The 17,067-nt window shown below is 37.7% G+C and overlaps 1 protein-coding gene across 24 annotated transcripts in view; it reads right to left on the bottom strand.

Annotated features, from left to right (window-relative positions):
• RBFOX2 (RNA binding fox-1 homolog 2) overlaps window positions 1-17,067 on the bottom strand; it is a 293,244-nt gene that overhangs the window by 57,466 nt on the left and 218,711 nt on the right. For all 24 annotated transcript variants that reach the window (XR_011464154.1, XR_011464155.1, XM_070370177.1 and 21 more), the window contains one exon: window positions 9,497-9,721. Coding sequence is in view for 22 of the 24 variants with exons in the window: in XM_070370177.1 (XP_070226278.1) it covers window positions 9,497-9,721 (225 nt within the window). In the remaining 2 variants the exon portion in view is untranslated. The remainder of the gene's footprint in view (window positions 1-9,496; window positions 9,722-17,067) is intronic.

Below are 17,067 nucleotides of genomic sequence, written 5' to 3'. Positions count from 1 at the left end.
GAAACCCCTAACTGCTCTCTCTCTTGCTCATGCACAGTATGGTACCAAATGACTGTCAAAACAAGCTCTCACATAAAGAGCATGAGACACTTCTAGCTCAATGTTAATACCATCTAAAACATTCTGGAAACAAAAATTCCAGATTTCATTGCTTATTTCTCATTTTTATGTCAGAAATCCTTTCTTTTTGTTTTCTCCATCAACAAGATGGAACTATCCAACGTAAACAAGATCCATATTAAAATACAGCAATTCAGTTCAGTTCAGTCTCTCAGTCATGTCCGACTCTTTGTGACCCCATGGACTGCAGCACGCCAGGCTTCCCTGTCCATCACCAACTCCTGGAGCTTACTCAAACTCAAGTCCATTGAGTCGGTGATGCCATCCAACCATCTCATCCTCTGGCGCCCCCTTCTCTTCCCTCCTTCAATCTCTTCCCAGCATCAGGGTCTTTTCAAATGAGTCAGTTCTTCGCATCAGGTGGCTAAAGTATTGGAGTTTCAGCTTCCGCATCAGTCCTTCCAATGAATATTCAGGACTGATTTCCTTCAGGATGGACTGGTTGGATCTCCTTGCAGTCCAAGGGACTCTCAAGAGTCTTCTCTAACACCAGAGTTCAAAAGCATCAATTCTGTGGCGCTCAGCTTTCTTTATAGTCCAACTCTCACATCCATACATGACCACTGGAAAAACCATAGCTTTGACTAGACGGACTTTTGTTGCCAAAGTAATGTCTTTACTTTTTAATATGCAGCAGCAGCTCACAATAATGAAAAGCACAAATAAATGACATTAACCAGGACAAATGATTTTTAAAAAGATGATAAAAACAATTATTTCAAAGAACTATTTAAACAAGCAATCTCCACAGCTTCTCTAATTTATTCTGCCTATAAGACTACCAGGTAGGCATTATTATCTTTGTTTGATAGATGAAGAAACTGAAACCTGGGAGGGTAAAATGATTTTATTCAAGATAAATTTATTGCAATAAGGTTGAAAATTCTGACTCTGATCTCGTTTTACTCATCCAACCAGCTATCAAATTCTGTTTATTCTACCCTCATAATTTCTCTTTAATGTATTTCCTCTTTTATATCATCACTGCAGCCCTGATTCCAGAACCCCATTATCAACTCCAACCACAGGACCCTTTCCTAACCAGTCTTCCTGCTTCTCTACTATCTTGTATACACCAGAGATCAATTTTCTGAAGCACCATTCTGCTCACTTCCATTTCCCACTCAAACATCTTTAACAAAGTCATTTTTCAGTCAGGCACTCAAACACTTCCCAATCTGTGCTCTCGAGTGACCTTTCTCCCACCGTACTCCCCACTCATCTCCACCAAGCATCCAAGCTTCATCAAACAGAAACCCAGCTTTTATTCAAAGACGTTTTGATCTTTTTTGTCTCTCCAACTTTGCTTTGAGAAATGACTTTCCTAATTCTTCCCACCACATCAAAGCATGTCTGAATTCCAGGCACTCATAGTACAAGGCCTAAGTCTACGCCTTCTCCACCAAGGAGCCTGAGCTTCTCTCCTCAGGCTGCCCATGGCACACCTCTATCTTCCTTTTTTTTTTCCCCCAAGAAATATTTACTGTGTAACTATTAAGTGCTAGTTACTACGGTAAATCAAGCAAAAAAAGCTTACACTTTAGTTAGGGAGTCACTAGTGAACAAAAAACCATTGCATCCTATAAGGTCCACAGAAAGTGGTCAGCTCAGGAGTCTACCTGAGCCTAGATGAAGGGTACGTGAATTTGGCTTTGCCTAGGAAAGTCAAGCGGGGCTTCCCAGGAGAGCTAACACTTGAACTGAATGGGAAAAGCTGCTCAAGTGTCTGCTCAGAAGACCAGTGCATATATATAATCACAGGCATTGAGCTGGACATGCAGAGTCAAGAGTGGCAGACTGGATTCCCGTAGTGTAAAAAACAACAGCATACCACCACAAAGGGCTATTTTATGAGCCACAATAAAATGTTTGTGGAAGCAAGTTTTAAATTGAAAACTGTTATACAAATTTAAGATACCAGTTATTTATAAAGTGAAAGAAAGTAAAGTCGCTCAGTCATGTCTGACTCTTTGCAACCCCATGGACTGTAGACTGCCAGGCTCCTCCATCCATGGGATTTTCCCAGCAAGAATACTGGAGTGGGTTGCCATATCCTCCTCCAGGTGATCTTCGTCACCCAAGGATCGAACCTGGGTCTCCTGCATTGCAGGGAGACTCTTTACCATCTGAGCCACCAGGGAATCCCTCATTTATTTATAAATAACGTATAAATGTTTCTCATCTACCTTTGGAATGTAATGGCCACAGGAATTATCAGACTCTTAAGAAATATATAAGTAGAAGGTAAAGGTTTAACAGTATCATTTATAAAGTTGGCAATCTAGGTTTCAAAATATACTGTTCTACTGCTTACTTTCTCTCTATGTACACATCCCCTCGCCTGAGAAACACACAATCATACACAACTTCCAAAGGTAAAGGGCTTAAAAGCAGTGGATCTACACTCATATTTTAAATGTACACTTAAAAATATAAGCAGAATCTTCAACTAGAGCTTCCAGATAATTTCCCTTTTTACTGTTAGCAACTTCCTAACATGACAGAACCTGTGCTCAGTTTGTAGGCACAAGTCAAGGAGTTTCCATTTTTTCCACAGCACTAATGCATTCACAATCTATTCACAAGGATTCCCAGTCTTACTTCAATATATCTTTAGGAACTCAAATTGGTCAACACAATATAAAATAATATAATGAATAGTTTGTCATATGGATGAGAAACACAAGTCTAACTGTATATATTCATATGAAGGAACAGAGCTCACTGTCATCAGAAACACAGTCTGGGATTCTGAAACCATGGGAAACTGTGGCAATGAGAAAGAGAAAGAAAGAGAAATGGGTAGGGTGTGGAAAGGTGTACTGTGCCTTGTACATGACCAGGAAATGATTCAGGGAAGGGACTTCTGCCTCTAATGGCATGAACAGGTTAGTGAATCCTCTCCTCAAAACAATAAGAAAACTCAGTCATTTCAGGGTTCTGGAAATCAATCAAAGGCAGATAACAAATAAAGAAATTTCATGAAAAGTTGCTACAGCTTTAGGGTTAATACCAGCAGGAGGCTACAAACCTACTTCCTGGGGCTATTCCAACCCAAGAACTCCACCCTCTAATCCTCAGCTCTGCCAGGAGAGCTTTTAGGATAGAGTCAGGTGAACACTCTTAAGAGTCCCTTGGACAGCAAGGAGATCAAACAAGTTAATCCTAAAGGAAATCAATCCTAAATATTCATTGGAAGGACTGACACTGAAGCTGAAGCTCCAATACTTTGGCCTCCTAATGTGAAGAGCTGACTCATTAGAAAAGAACCTGACACTGGGAAAGACTGAAGGCAGGAGGAGAAGGGGACGAGAGAGGACAAGATGGCTGGCTGGCATCACCGGCTCAATGGACATGAGTTTGAGCAAGCTCCAGGAGATGGTGAAGGACAGGGAAGCCTGGTGTGCTGCAGTCTGTGGGGTTGCAAAGAGCTGGACACGACTGAGCGGCTAAACAACAACAAAGGCCATGAAAACCAGTAGTTCTGCTGTCAGAGGGGGTAGACTCAGCTTGGGGTACTGGGGTGGGGTACAGTAGAAAGCCACGGCTTTGTCAGAAAAAGTGGCAAACTTGGTAGGAACCTAACTGGTTCTTCTAGCTTGAGGTTGCGGTCTGACTGGTGTGTGTGACAGATCAGCTAGAAATACGAAAGAAGATCCTGGAAATGAGAGAATTGTAGAATAACTAGTTATGTTCTCCTGACATTCCCGACTGATTGAAAATGCTGGGATGGGGAGGGGGGAGACAAAAGGGGGCGCAACAAAAGAAAAAGTGAAGGCATACTTGAGAACTGGCTGGACTCTAAATGCACTTCCCAAATCACAAACAGATCAATAGAAGGTAGAAGCTTTCCACACTCCAGGTGCTTAAGCACAACTTATGCCCAAATAACTGTGTATGAAGAGAGAGGAGTGACTCCCAGCCAGGATAAAAAGTAAAAAGGAGAATAAACATCATTAAGCAGACACATTAGTGACCATGGAAGAGTCACACTCCACAGTTTAATCCAGGCAAAGTACTAAAAACACACACATTAACACTCATCTCTATGTTTCTCAAAAACAAAACCAACAAACTTCAGAGTGTTGAAATATATTACTAAAACATCTAATTTACTAAAAAGTTACAAGACATGCAAAGAAATAGGAAAAGTGAGGCCCTGACTCAAGTAAACAAGCAGTAACTAGAAAAAGGCTCTCAGCGGCCTAGACCTTGTAGCAGATGACTTCAAAGTGACAATGACAAATGTATTCAAAGAATTAAAGGAAGCGTGACAGGAATTAAAGGAAATATTCCCTAGTCAAGTAGGGGATCTTGACAGAACTACAGAAATCCTAAATGAAAATTCTAGAGTTGAAAAGTACATTAAATAAAATAAAAAGTCACCAGATGAGCTCAATAACTGATTGGACCTGGTGGAATAAAGAATAAGTAAACTGAAACAGATTAATTGAAATTATCCAATCAAAAGAAGAGAAAGAAAGAACACTTTGGAAAAATGAACAGAACTTTAGATCCAGCTTAAAAACAAACAGAATCTGAACCTGTAGGGAACAAACAAGCATCCCCACATACTTGTGGCAAAAGTCCCAGAAGAAGAGAAGGAAAGAACAAATATACGAAAAAATTGTTAAAAAATTTCCCAATTTTGATGGAAAACAATCCACAGACCCCCAAATTTCAATAAACTGCAAGTATGATAAAAACAAAAATATCTATCCTCGATCTATCAATGTTACACTGCTCAAAGCCAAAGATAAACCAAAAATCTTGAAGACCACAAGAGAAAAACAGCTCATCACATACAGGGGGACAATAGCAGGGTTAACAACTGACTTCTTGCTGATGTCATAGTGCTGAGAACACAGGGAGAAACTGTCAACCAAGAACTCTACAGCTAGCACAACTATCCTTCAAAAATGAAGACAAAAGCAAGACATTCCTAGATAAACAAAATCAGAAAATTTGTTTCAAGCAGACCTAGCCTCCAGAAAATCCTACATGATGTACTATCAGCTAAAAGGAAATGACATTAGAAAATAACTCAAATCCATAGGAAGATATGAAGATCAATGGAAATGGTAAATTTCTTTAAAGATAAAAGATCTTTTAAAGCAATAACTGTACTACTATACTGTTTCATTTCATATGACAATAACTCTGCAGAAAGGATGGTAAGGGACAGAACCCCACTGGACCAAATTGCTGTATTTTACCAGCAGCATAATCAGATCAGATCAGATCAGTCGCTCAGTCGTGTCTGACTCTTTGCGACCCCATGAATCGCAGCACGCCAGGCCCCCCTGTCCGTCACCAACTCCCGGAGTTCACTCAGACTCATGTCCATCGAGTCAGTGATGCCATTCAGCCATCTCATCCCCTGTTGTCCCCTTCTCCTCTTGCCCCCAATCCCTTACAGCATCAGAGTCTTTTCCAATGAGTCAACTTCACATGAGGTGCTCAAAGTACTGGAGTTTCAGCTTTAGCATCATTCCTTCCAAAGAAATCCCAGGGCTGATCTCCTTCAGAATGGACTGGTTGGATCTCCCTGCAGTCCAAGGGACTCTCAAGAGTCTTCTCCAACACCACAGTTCAAAAGCATCAATTCTTCAGTGCTCAGCCTTCTTCACAGTCCAACTCTCACATCCATACATGACCACAGGAAAAACCATAGCCTTGACTAGACGAACCTTTGTTGGCAAAGTAATGTCTCTGCTTTTGAATATGCTATCTAGGTTGTTCGTAACTTTCCTTCCAAGGAGTAAGCGTCTTTTAATTTCATGGCTGCAGTCACTATCTGCAGTGATTTTGGAGCCCAGAAAAATAAAGTCTGACACTGTTTCCACTGTTTCCCCATCTATTTCCCATGAAGTGGTGGGACCGGATGCCATGATCTTTGTTTTCCGAATGTTGAGCTTTAAGCCAACTTTTTCACTCTCCACTTTCACTTTCATCAAGAGGCTTTTGAGTTCCTCTTACATACATATACACACACACACACACACACACACACACACACACACACAGAACCATCAGTAGGTTGTAATAACTCCAAGATGTAATTCTTGATTAAGAACTAAGAAAATACAAAAATAACAAAAATAAATAATTTAAAAAATTGCAAAGGGATTCAAAAGATACAGAAAGAATTTATTTAACATAAATCAGTAAAGAAGGAACAATAAAGGACAAGAGACATATAAGAACAAATAGTAAAATGGCAGACATAAATCCACCTATATTAACAATTATATTAAAAGTAAATAGACTAAATACTCTGATACAAAGGCAGTAATTTTCAGACTGGAAAAATAAGATCCAGATGTATGTTTGTTTGTTTGTTTTTCCCCAAGAGACATATCTTAGATTCAGAGTTTGAAACTAAATGAAGGAAAGAGATGTCATGCAAATAGTAATTAAAAGATACATGCAGTGGTCATATTAGTATCAGACAAAACAGACTTAAGACAGGAACTACTAATAGAAACAAAAAGGGACATTTCATATTGATAAAAGGCCTAATTGGTTAGGAACATTCTGTAGGACAGACCATCTCATCTACTAAGCTGTAAAACAAGTCTCATTAAGTTTAAAAGACTGAAATCATACAAAGTATATTCTCTGAGAACAATGGGATTATAAAGAGAAAGACTTGGGACATCCTTGCTGCTGCTGCTAAGTCGCTTCAGTCGTATCCGACTCTGTGCGACCCCATAGATGGCAGCCCACCAGGCTCCCCGTCCCTGGGATTCTCCAGGCAAGAATACTGGAGTGGGTTGCCATTTCCTTCTCCAATGCATGAAAGTGAAAAGTGAAAGTGAAGTTGCTCAGTCGTGTCCGACTCCTAGCGACCCCATGGACTGCAGCCTACCAGGCCCCTCCGTCCATGGGATTTTCCAGGCAAGAGTACTGGAGTGGGTTGCCACTGCCTTCTCCGGGGACATCCTTAGACATCTGGAAATTAAACAACACACTTCTATATAAGCTAGGACTAAAGTCATAAGGAAAAATTTAAGAATATCTTGAACTGAATGAAAATGCAAACACAATATATCACACTTTATGGGATGCAGCTGAAGGGAAACTTAAGGGATAAAGTGTAGCTTTAAACATATATTACAAAGGATAAAATTCTAAAATCAATGACCTAAGATTACATGTCAAGAAGCTAGCAAAATAGGACCAAATCAAACCCAAAGCAAGCAGAAGGAAAGAAATAATAAAGATCAGAATGGAAATAAATGACATACAAAACAGAAAAACAACAGATTTTAAAAAGTCAATGAAATCGAAAGCTGGTTTTCTAGAAAAAGCTGCAAAATCAAAAAACCTTAACTAGATTAACCAAGAAAAAAAGAGAAGACATAATTACCAAAATCAAGGATGAAAGGGTGGGTATCAGTATGAACGCAGTAGAAATTAAAATAATCAATGGAATTATTATTAGAATAACTTTATACCAACAAGATAGCTAATTAGCAGGTAATAGAAAAATTCTAGAAAAACACCAATTACCAAAACTGATTTAATAAGAAATAGAAAATAGAAAAAAGAAAAACACTGATAACTAGCAAAGAAATAGACTTAGTGATTAAAATACCTTGATAAAGCCTCTGATTTATAGTATTTTATTCTTTCTTTTTCCTTCTTTTCTAGTACTTCTGTTAAATCTGTAAGTTCATCATCATTTGTACGTGATTTGGAAATGCAGCCAATACAGCAGCCTATGTATTTTAATTCTAGAATGGACGCTATGGAAAGTCTCATTTGTTACCACCATGCCCAGACTTTTCAAATAAATTGTCTATTATAGTCCATTACCTACGAAGTTAAAAATTATCTGCTTCTATATAACTCTGATTGACACTGATAAGATAACATGTTTTCAAGGGAAGAATGGATTTTTCTTGGTAGTCCAATAAAAGAAAATGGAAAGTATTAGCAGGTTAAATCTATCCTTATGCAACAAAAGCTTCCCCTACAAGGCTCTTTACAGGGAAGTAAATCTTATCAAGTGGTTTAAAGGCTTAGTAAAGCTCTCCTCCTAATAATCTGATACAGAAAGGCAAAAAGAAAGCTAAAAACTAGAGAGAGATCTTTCTATGCAGAGTATAGGACATTTTTATCTTAGGAAATATACCACACAATCCCACAAACAAAATGATTTCCTGTATGATGTGATAACATACCTATTGTAATTTATGATGCTTCCTTTACTCCCGTAACAGGTAAAGTCAAAGAGGTAGGCTGGGGCCAGGGATTAGTAAACCAGGTATGAGTTTGGATTTTATTCTAAGTATGTTAGAAAACCATTAGACTCAAACAGGAAAATAGCATTATTTGCATTAAGAGACAAAGGATCTTGGCGCTATGTGATAAATTAGGCAACAGTAACAGAAAAAGTGAAAAGGTTTGGATTAGAGTGGTGGCAATGATGATGAACACCTCACATGAATTAAATTCTTTTAAGTCTCCTAAAAGCCACTTGAAATAGGTGCTACTGGCTTCATCTTGCAGATGAGCATGCCAAGGCAGAGAGAGATTAAATAACTGGCCAAAGGTCATACTACTAATTACAGACGATATTAGGACTCAGACCTAAAAAATCTGGTGGAAATGCTGAGCTCTTAATTATAGACACTATCCAGCTATGGTCTTAAGATGAAGAGAAAAGGCTGAAGTAAGAAAAAATTCTAGAGTCACGGTGACCAAGACTTGCTAATGGACTGGATGCAGAGATGATGGAAATAGAGAAAAAAATCATTCACAGGTGTCGTTTGAGCAACTAGGTGAATTTAGTAGTATCATTATACAACAGAGACAGGATAAAAAACAGGAGGGAAAGGAGTCCTAGGACCCAGCTCTGGAGTACTACATTTAAAAGCTGAATAGAGAAAGACGAACCAGCAAGAAAGACCAAGAAAGGACTTTCAGTGCCTAAGAGGGAAACAGGGAGTGTCATGACAGCCAACAACTCAAGTGTCTCAAGGAGGAGGGAGGAGGCAGTGTGTAGAATACTGCTGACAGATTGTAGAGAATGAGGACAGAGGACTGTGAGATTTTTGCAGAATGAAGGTGACCCGTAAAGCTGAAAAGAGCAGCCTCCTGCTAAGTTAACTCTCATCATCACACTTACCTTGTTTTACTGTCTGTCCCATGTCTAGACTGTAAGCTCCTGGGCAATGACCGTGAGCTCTGTCCTAAATCCTTATCTTCTAATTACAATGCTTGGAGTAGAATGGAAATTACATTAGTGCTATGCAATGTAATGTAAATGCAAAATTAATTCAAAGGGTTTTTGGGTATGATGATTAAGAAGATTTCAATAGGATGATGACAGGCCTCCTTCTATTTCATCACCTCATCACTTACGTACCGTCAGAGATCCGTTCTGTGTGCTGGGTGAGTTGCTGCTCTGCTCCCCGTGGGCTTGCGTGCTTCCGTAGAGTGTCAGGTTATGCTCACTGGTCTGGCCGGCATAGTCCTGAGTGTGTGGCACTCCATACTCTGTGGGAATTCCATTCTGTGGAGGTGGTGGAAACGGGATGGTAGTAAAAGGCTGAACCATAGCATCAGGAGTTGTTGTTGGCTCCTGGTTACCCTGGAACAAACAGAGAAAGAGAAGATAAGACTAAAAAAAAAAAGTTGACTAGTTACCAAAGGACCAAAGATTTTCCTTTAAACCAAACTTTTTTAAATGCAAGGAAATTTGTTACAGAACATAAGTTACAAGATTTGAAATTTGTTTGAGCCATTACTGTTTGCTTTAGTACACTCTATTCCTTTAGTGATTATTAGGGGAAAACTAATTTCACTAAATTACAATTCTTTGTAATTTATTTGTAATTTGTTGAAAACGCCAATACTTTGGCCACCTGATGCAAAGAACTGACTCATCTGAAAAGACCCTGATGCTGTGAAAAGGCTGAAGGCAGGCGGAGAAGGGGAGGACAGAGGGTGAGATGGTGGGATGGCATCACCGACGCGATGGACATGAGGCTGAGCAAGCACCGGGAGTTGGTGTGGACAGGGAAGCCAGGTGTGCTGCAGTCCACGGGGTCACAAAGAGTCAGACATGACTGAGTGACTGAACTGAAATTACAATTCATAGCAACAGGCAGAATGACAGTATAAATTAAATTCTCAAAACCAGATGATATATACCTCTAGATTTTAAGAACACAGACTTCAGGAGAAAGTACATTGTTAACAAAATTAATCTTTGAATTTCAAGGTAGAGATTTATTTAAGTCTTGGCCACTAAGTTAATTAAAAAAAAAAAACAAAAAAAAAACCTTTCCTTAAATTAGAAACAAAAAAATTTCCTAGACAAAAACCTTGAGTTTTTCATAATTACTGCTAGCATTTCAAGGCTAGCAGATACTTCTCCACATGGCGTCCATCCCCAGATGCTTACTTGGGATCTCATGTGATAGCTCAAATATCACTACAGGACATACAGTAACAGCAGGAACTCGTTAGAAGCCATTTTGACTCCACAGCCCCTGTCTTATTTCTGTTCCGTCTTTAAGTTCAGATACAAACGAGGAGTTAAATCTTGTGTAAGAGATTTTGTAAAATCCTCCCTTCTCAACAACTTACTTTCTGACCTCCCATTTTAGTCCATAAAAGGCAGAGTCATTATTTTACTAACAACAAACACATTTTCAAAGTCCGGGGCCACTATCCTTTTGGAAATAGCTGAAAGAGATGGTCAAATGCTTCAAAGTGGTAGCACTTTGATAAACCCCTTCCCCCATATTTTAGACATCATAGCATTAGGGATCAAAGAAAATCTGGGTTTATATCACTTGGATTCCTCTTAATCATGAGCATCAGTTCCTTCAAACAACAAAGTAATTATTCCTCTTTCTTCCTCAGTTATGGTTATCCTTCTTTCCCCTCAATTTAAGAAGGGATTTTCTACCCACTGAGAGGTAGAGGAAACTGAACTTCCAGTAGCACTGTCTAACACCATTCCAGGTTTTTAGCATTAATTTGATGGCCATTAAACTCATTAGAAAAGACTCTGATGCTGGGAAGGACTGGGGACAGGAGGAGAAGGGGACGACAGAGGATGAGATGGCTGGATGGCATCACTGACTTGATGGACATGGGTTTGAGTGAACTCTGGGAGTTGGTGATGGACAGGGAGGCCTGGCGTGCTGCGATTCATGGGGTCGCAAAGAGTCGGACACGACTGAGTGACTGAACTGGACTGAAACTCATACTATTGCAAAAAAAAATGAATCCAAAACTGGAGAAAGATCTCACATTACTTTTTAAAGGAAGGTTCAACTATCCTTTAAAATCTGCCTAAAATAAAACAGAACAAATTTACAAAGGCTGTTATAAATAGAGAAATATATGATCATAGATTGGAAAGCTGGATATTCTGAAAATGACAATGCACCCCAAATTCCACAAACCCAATCAAAATCTCAGCAGGTGTTTTTGTATAAACTGACAAGTTGTTATTAAAATTTATATGGAAATGCAAAGTATCTAGAGTAGTCAAAACAATAACACAAACTGGAGGACTTATACTACCTGAGTTCAAGACTTACAAAGTGATGATAATCATAATAGTGTGGTACTGGTTTAAAAACATACAACAGATAAACGAGATAGAAAAGAACCCAGAGACAGAAATAAACATTTACAGTGAATATTAAGGCATCAAGTCCATTCAGCAGGGGAAAGACTTTTTAATAAATGAAAAACTGAATACCCAATGAAAAAAAAAAACCTCAACTTTCACCCTATATTTGTAAAAGTTAACCTGAAAGAGATAATAGACCTAAGTGTAAGAGCTAAAACTATAAAACTTTTAGAAAAGGCAGCAAAATCTTCACACCTTTGCGATAAACAAGAAATTTTGGGGACATAAAAAAATGAAGAACTATTAAAGAAAAAAATGACAGAGTAGATTTCACCAAAATTAAAAACAATTGTTCTCCGAAAATCAACTTAAAATAATAGAGAGACAAGGCAGAGACTGCGAGACAATATTCACAATACATACATCTGGAAAAGGACACCAGAATCTATAAAGAAATGTTACAGATCACAATGAAAAGAACAAGGTGTTTGAAAGAAAGCTAACGACTTTTTAACAACCACATCCCACAGAAAGATATACCAATGGGCAGAAAAAACTTGAAAAACTATTTTAAAATACATGAATGGCTATTTTAAAACTAGCAATAATAATCTATTCAAAAGTACCCAAATTTAAATTATAATACAAAACATACAATATATAAGATCTGAAAAAACAGAAAAGTATATTTTATTTCTAAGTAATAATAAAGATAAAAGGTTAATCATTCCCCAAATAAAATATAAACCTAGTATAATTTCCAATCAGAAGCAAATCAAATGGTGCCTAAAGAAGGAAACAGGACCAAATACTTTTCTAACTTGCATATGAAAAAATACTAATAAAGTCTGCAAAAGGAAAACCCATGAAGGAGGAGATGCTCTATCATATATTAAAACTTGCCATAAAACTACTATGATTCAATAGTAGGAATATACAAAATGACTAAAGGAACACTGATAACCCTGATTTAAGTTTATATGGAAACTCAATAGAAGATAAAAGTGGCATTTCAATTCAGTGGAGGGGATGATTATTTATCATATGGTACTGGTATTAAAGAGGTTTCCCTGGTGGCTCAGATGATATTTGTATTGAATAGAAGTTGGCTACCCACCAAAAAGAAAATACTCATGCTCCATGCAAAAAAAAAAAAAAAAGGAATAAAATATAATTAAAACTATGAAAATATAAGAAATATTGGGAGTGTTACTGGGGTGGGGTGATTCTTAAGTAAGACAGGAAACCTAAAAACCAGAAAAGTTAAAAAAAAAAAAAGATTTGGCTATGGAAGACAGGAAGAAAAGAAGAGAGAGGAGGGGGAGGAGAGGAAAGAGAGGGGAGAAATGGATTTTAAAGTCAAAAGAAAAACCAACTGGGGAAAACATCTACAGCGTAAGACAGACACACACTGGTAACCATCACTAAGTACAGGTTATTTAACCTGATGAGAAACACACACACAGACAGAAAAAGACAAAGAACACAACAACAGTTCACAGAAGATGAAATACAAACGGCTGTATGACAAAAATGCTTAATCTCACTAACAAATCGAAATACATATTAACGGCAAGATAAGTCCATTTTTTTCACCATCAAATCATAAAAAAATTAAAAAACCATTTTATTGACATAATTGACATATACAGTTGGCCTTCTCTTTGAATACACGCTCTGCAGTGTGTATTCAAATAACCACTGATTGAAAAATACTAGGGAAAAAAAAAATCCCAGAAAAGTAAAGCTTTACTTTGCCATAGTCCAGCAACTATTTACATTGTATTTATAACTATTTACATGATATTTACACTGTACTAGGTATTATAAGCAATGTAGATATGATTAAAAATACATGGGAAGGGACTTCCCTGGTAGTCAGGTGGTTAAAACTCGGTGCTCCCAACGCAGAGGGCACAGGTTCAATCCCTGGTCAGGGAACTAAGATCTCACATGCCAAAACAATAAAAATTACAAAAATTAAAAAAAAAATATGGGAGGATGTGCACAGGTTATATGCAGATATTAGTTATGCCATTTTATACAAGGGACTTGAGCATCTGCAGATTTTGGTATCTGCAGGGGGTCCTGGAACCAATCCCCTGTGGATACCAAAGGACAATTCTACAATAAACCCCACTGATTTATTCATAGTGTACGCTCTGGTAAGTCCCTGTGGATACCGAGGGACAATTCTATAATAAGCCCCACTGATTTACTCATAGTGTATGCTTTGGTAAGTTCTGACATATATACGTACACTCATGAAATCATCACCACAATCTAAACAGTGAACATATCTATCCAAACCCCCCCCAAATTTCCTCATGCTCCTAATAAGTTTATATTACTTTTGTAATAAAGCCTACAAAGTATTTTTTAATGTAAAAAGAGAATGATGACTAGTGTAATCAGTAAAGGGAAGCCAATATACTGAAGCATTGAGTTATTATGCTGTTCTCAAAAAAAAAATGGAACTGACATTACCTACAGAAGTTATACAGCATCAAAATTCAGCTGTCTCTAGTGTCTAAGAATCACGTCTACAAAGTAGTAGGAATGCTTTACATAAAAATCCTTCCCTTCATTTAGTTCTTAAAAATTATGCTAGTTTTTACCTGTAGTTTTTCAGGAAAGAAAATCCTTGTCATTCATCACTATATAAGTTATTTTCATGATCTCAAGGTCAGGGTACTGTAAATGATTTCTCTCTATTCTGGGTGTCCTAAGAAGGAAAGAAAATAATCCTGTCCCTTCTCTTTCAAATTATTCAGTGCTATCTAACTATCTACCTACCTACCAAACTACATGAAGCACACTACTTCAGAAATCCTCATGGGATTTACTAGCCTGAAGACAGATAAGAAAAAATTCTATTTCAGGTGGGTTGGTGAATAAAAGGGAATAAGAGCACCAAAGGTATTCACAGACCTATGCTTCAACTCCAGGCATAAACAGAGACACTGGACAGGTCTACTAAATAACCCGTAAAGGCTAAAGACACTGTTGTGCAGTTTATGAACACAGCAAGGGGGACTTCTAATACCCCACTGGGCTCCTCTCAGACTCTCCTCTTTCGAGGCAGCCTCCACCCTCCATTTCAGCTCTGCTGGGGAGGATGCTCTGGCACACAAAGCACAATATTAACTCTCCCCCAGAGGCAGTCTTGACAAAGCTGGCTCAGTCAACCGAATAAACCTGTCAATTAGCAGTGGGAGATGGGGGGAAGACAGGTCAAAACTTCTAAGATCACTTGTGGCCTTTGTACCATGTGTTTCAAAGTAATGCAAGACAGGTAGAGGCTGAACTATTTCTCCCTCAAAAGGGAAATGTAAACCCTTATCAGGAGATCAAGAAGAAACTCTTGATAGTTTATTTTGTTACATACAGGAATTTTTTTAATGTTATTAAAAAACACTATGTTTACACACTACAGGTAAGAAACTGGAATAGGAGTGACTTTGCATTTTACCTCATACACTCTGCAATGTCTAAAAATTTCCCCAGGTAAACATTATTATAATTTAGAAACGTTATATGGTTTTCAGACTTCCACTAATTCAGGCTATATTCTTAAGTTTTAAGTTTAGAAGAGAAGCACTATAGCCTGCAGACAAACTGTGAGATAATAGTCAACATGATTATTTCTAGGTAAGAGCTTACCTCTTGTTTTATGAAGATATTTTAATATCACAGACTAAACAGTTTAAGTGTATCTATCTCATCTGACAAAATGAATTAACTTTTTCTTGTAGCCCACAAAACTAGACATAACTTCTTTTTCTTAATTTAACAGTCTATAAACTTTCTCATCCACAAGATTAAAAAACTGACAATAAGGAGTATGATGCAAATAAAATTTCTACCTTGCCTAACAAGGCTCTAATAAAGATTTATCTACAACTCCTTTCTTCCCTAGAATATAAACTAAGATTTTATGTGAAAGATGAGGGGAAGAATAAAGGACAGTCAGCTTTTAGATCTTATCAGTGGAGCTCATTAAAATGAAAAGAGTTACTCTGTACTCTGCCGCCTCTCGTGGTGCCACAGGCACTCCAGCATTTGTTGACTTGTACACCTCCCTCACGTCTCTCTGCTCAAACGTCAACTCCCCGAGCATTCCTTTTAGAACTTCACCTCCTATTTCTCCCTAACCCTTCATAACAACACTGTTTTAAAAAAAGCAGAATGATGTCCCCATTTTGTGAAAAGCTATGAGGATACGAAAAGCAGGATGCATCCAGTCCTCCCACCATCCACATGAATTCGCTACAGTGCCTGGCAGGATATTATAAACAAAAAAAATGCTTTGGTTTCCAGAAGCAACATAATTTACAACTATACTAAAAAGTCAGATTTTCCAAATTTCAGAAAAACCTACCCAAATTTCTAATTCTCTGGTTTAAAAAGTAGAAGAGTTTTTCTAAAGTTATTTTCAAATGACTGGGGGAAAGAAAAACCGTGAAGAGAGGTACATAAAACAGACAAATCTGGGTTATATTTGATATTTCGACAAACTGATTCAAGACTGTCATCTCATTGTCATTATATTATCTACACAAAAGTTTTAAGGAGAGAAATTAAATATTAAGAAGATAAGAATAGTATTTATTTCACATAGAATGAAGACCACTGTGACTCAATGATTTTAGGATGCCATCTTTGAGTAAAGTTCAAGATGATAAGCACAAAGGAATGTGTAAGTTATAAAGACTGATAATTTTTTGAAAATTTTTGAAAATGTATTTTTCGCCAATGCAAACAAATTTGTTTATTCTACTATTTACACATTACCTAAAATTTTATCAAATTCATCTGAGACCCAACAAATTTTGTATTTCACAAAGAGGAATGCTGGAGTGTATGGTCAGAACATAATTTCAACCTCAGTTCTGTCACTTACTATAGCTGTAAACAATTAAATATGCTACAACCTACTTTCTCTGTGCCCCATTTTCTTAATCTATAAAACAGCAATGTTAATGTTATTATACTGTTGTGAAGAACTGGTAACATAAAAAATGTGAAGTGATTAAAACTCTAGACTGTCAATAACAGTTGTTTTCAACAAACACAAGTACCACGTAGAGCAGTGGGGCCGAACTTCCACAACTTGATAAAATATTAAAATCCTACTGGATGCCACTGTAATGGATGTCACGTGAAATTAAAAAACAAACAAAAACAACCCTCATTACCATGTATCTGTGGGAACAATATTTAAGAAAACAAGTGAAAGTGAAGTCGCTCAGTCGTGTCCGACTCTTTGTGACCCCGTGGACTGCAGCCCAACAAGCTCCTCCGTCCATGGGATTCTCCATGGGATTCCATGGGATTAAGAAAAC

Source organism: Bos mutus, chromosome 5 (assembly GCF_027580195.1).
Source record: "Bos mutus isolate GX-2022 chromosome 5, NWIPB_WYAK_1.1, whole genome shotgun sequence".
NCBI lineage: Eukaryota > Metazoa > Chordata > Mammalia > Artiodactyla > Bovidae > Bos > Bos mutus.
The sequence above is the reverse complement of the archived record's forward strand: the minus strand, read 5'-3'. Positions and strand labels throughout refer to the sequence as shown.